At 36.1% G+C, this 3,458-nt stretch overlaps 1 protein-coding gene across 1 annotated transcript; it reads right to left on the bottom strand.

Annotated features, from left to right (window-relative positions):
• Nucleotides 1-301: 301 nt before the first annotated feature.
• Nucleotides 302-1,477, bottom strand: LOC115694748 (cucumber peeling cupredoxin). The gene is made up of 2 exons (XM_030621841.2): nucleotides 1,147-1,477; nucleotides 302-1,054 (listed from the first exon to the last, which is right to left on the bottom strand). The coding sequence occupies exons 1-2, from the start codon at nucleotides 1,325-1,327 to the stop codon at nucleotides 444-446; spliced, it is 792 nt and encodes a 263-aa protein (XP_030477701.1). The 5' UTR covers nucleotides 1,328-1,477; the 3' UTR covers nucleotides 302-443.
• Nucleotides 1,478-3,458: the final 1,981 nt, after the last annotated feature.

The raw sequence follows: 3,458 nt of genomic DNA on the forward strand, positions 1-3,458 counted from the left end.
TAGTTACTAAACAGCAATTGACAGTTATTCTCTATAAACTTCCAGGAAATGAGCTCGGAGAGAGCATTCAATACTATTGCAATTCTCTATAAATCCCCACTTTTAAAGACCAAAAGTAGAGTCTTTTAATCGGGTATTAGTTTATCAAGGTTAAAATGTTTACTTTTATATAATGTTTTGTCTTGATTATAATTTTTACTTTTCCACTGCAAACAATTAACATTCAAAAGTTTTAGAATCAATTAACCAGAGTTTAATAGCTGAAACGTATAAGGAAAATAAAAAAGCTCTAACTTGCAAATACATAAAACCGATCAATCTGTATATTCAGTAATAATCAGAATGTCACAAGAGAAAAATAAAATAATAACAATCATAATCATAATAAAAATAACAATGACATCGAATCATTATGTCTCAACCAAACTATAATTTTAGTTAGTTCACAAAGCCAAAGCCACAACTGTCAAAATGGTAGCAGAAAAGCCAACAACGCTGAGGGAACCGGCACCGGAGTTTTCAGGTGGACTGGCGGTGCCAGTAGTAGACGGAGACGGCGGGGATGAAGTTGTGGAATCTGGAGAAGGAGAGGTGGGAATGCTGGTCGATGGAGGAGAAGCAGATGATGAGGGTTGTGGAGCTTCATTTGAAGATGGTACCGGAGAAGGAGAGGATGACTGTGGAGCCGAAGCCGGACCCTGAACTGGAACCGGAGAAGGGGAAGGAGATGATGAAGATGATGGTGAAGGAGAGCTGGGTTGGGGAGCAACATTCGGCGACATAACCGGAGAAGGTGAAGATGATGGTGTAGGACTAGGAGACCTGGCCGGTTGAGGTGCCGGAGAAGAAGCTCCTGTGACGTTGATTGCGAGCTTCTGACCGGCGTTACAGTGGCCGGGAACGGTGCAGATATAGTAATGGCCGCCGGTTTTTTGTAGTGTAATGCTCACCGGACTAGAGGTCTGACGAGAAATAGGGTTGGTACCACTGCATGAATCGTAGTTAGCCTTTGTAACCTCAGCCACATCGTGTTGACCTGACATAAAATTGAACACTGCGAAAACATAAAACTTATCAGTAAATTCACAAAAAAGAATCGAAATTGGGATTGAAGAAATCTTCAAACTAAGCAATTTCAAATTTTACCAAGAATGTCTCCAACTTTGAAAGATTTCCCGGCAGCCCAAGTGGAGTAAGCATTAGGAGAAGAAGGGATAGACCAAGAGGTGGAATCTCCGACGGTGTAGGTCGTGGCCACCACCGAGCTTTGGAACATAGCCACCGCAGCAAAGGCTGCGAATAAAACCATGCTTAGTTTTCTTGCCATTGCTTCTTTCGTGTTCTCTGAATTTGGTTTAAAACTCGCCCCTGTTTTCTTAATTCTGTTTTTGCTCTGTTCTTTTAAGGGTGAATAGCTATGTTTTTGTTTTTCTGTTTACTATTATGGGTTTTGTAGTTGTCTATTTATAGAGTGGGGGACATAGGATTCTGTTGAAAAAAGTTGGTGAATTTATGGCCGTTGGATGAACGCCACGTGTGGAATTGATCGGCTTTTTTATTTTCACTTGCCGTGATTTGGGACTTCTTAAAATTTGGACTGCCGCGTTAGATTTTTCATTCTTAGGCTTACCGAACAATTTGACTTTTAATATTGACTAGTGACTTCTCGAGTGCTTTGGTTCGTTTTCCATTAATTTCTTTTTATTATTTTATGAATATTTGTGGAAGTTGACGTAATGGGCACAACGATGACTTTGTATTTTATTGAATAAAAACAAATGAGGATGGTTTAAAAAGAGCTACGTGGTGGAGTATATTGGTTCACATTAGTTGTTAATAATGTCTTTCCATGCATTTTGAAAAAAGTACCAAAAATAAAGTGGGTCGTCCAAACCACCCACAACATAATAATATTATAAGTAGAATGAAAATGTTTTCTTTAATTCAAATGACTAATGTGTAAGTTTCAGCAAAATACTAGTTTTGGTCCCAGTGTGTCCAATTTGTTGATTTGATTAAGGAAATAAAAACCAAATGCAATCGTTCACACAAAATAATCTCAAAATTTAGGTCAACAAAGTAATTTCATTTCTTCTTCTTCTTAGTTATCATTTGTCTTAGATAGCAACTATATAAAGAAACGTCCTTTTTTAAATGCTTTCACTGATATTAGGCAAAAAAAAAAAAAAATGAAAACTTACACTAAAACTAGTTACTAAATCTATTTTTCATATCTTCTCAAATGACCTCTTCCATTTCAAAAAACTCACACAATCTCTCTCTTTCCCTCTCTTTTCTTTTCACATTCCCTACAGAACCAAGACCCTAATCGCAACCAATTCTAGAGCCACCATCATCTTCGTACCCACGACTAGCGAGAAGGCCTACTGCGACGCACGACAACCACTGAAGAAGGAAAAAGGAATTGAGAGCCACGAATTGCGATCATTTTCCCTATTGTTATTTAGATATTCGATTTGTAGTTTATTTGTGTTTTTTTTTTTGCTTATTATTTTTTTTTTGGTAAAAATCGAGTTTTGGTAAAATTTGCGTTTTCTGGGTTCTCTATGATTTTTATGTATAGGATACAATAGTTGTATAATCTAAAGGATAGGGTGTTAGGTTTTATGCTCTAAATAAAACTCTATTTCAATGTAATCCCTATTATTCAATATCAATAAAGAAACAGAAATATTTTTCATTCATTTGTGTGTTATTTGGTTCATGTTATCAATTACTTGTTTATTTGATTTATAAATTCATCCAAACCCTTTTCACATTTATATTCTTGTTTATTGTGTCGTCAGCACAGTAGAAAGTAATCAAGACTATGTGATTAAAGATATTCCTAGATTTATCAGAACACAAGGGTTTTACTGATATGACAATCTACAACATAGTTTACTTGCATCTTGGATGAATGCTATGTTCTTTCCAGAGCATTGGTGATATTCCTAGATTTATCAGAACACAAGGGTTTTACTGATATGACAATCTACAACATAGTTTACTTGCATCTTGGATGAATGCTATGTTCTTTCCAGAGCATTGGTTAAAGTAAAGCTTGGGTTGGATGCATGGAGTATGCATCGAAAGGGACCGATATTGAACTTTGATTCAAACAAATTAAACTTACCGTAATATCTATTCAATTCAATATCACCTAGTTGATCCTAGATCAAATGATCTTAATCCTGATATGGTTTGGTTCAATCTCAGGAGTATTACACATGTTCTTTTATTTGTTAGTTAAGCCTACTTTTGGATCAGGGTGATACGTACATTTTGGGAACATTGTAGTGCAATTGAGTGGGAGCGTTGAACATAGATATGGAATCTATAGCTTCTATCTGGCAAATAGAAAGTAAATGATGATTTCCTTCAAGCTTGGCTAAACAGAGATTAATGGTTGAATATTCATTTCACTTTGTTGAAATATCATTTATACGGGGCTAAGT

This window comes from Cannabis sativa, chromosome 6 (genome assembly GCF_029168945.1).
Source record: "Cannabis sativa cultivar Pink pepper isolate KNU-18-1 chromosome 6, ASM2916894v1, whole genome shotgun sequence".
Classification (NCBI taxonomy): Eukaryota; Viridiplantae; Streptophyta; class Magnoliopsida; order Rosales; family Cannabaceae; genus Cannabis; species Cannabis sativa.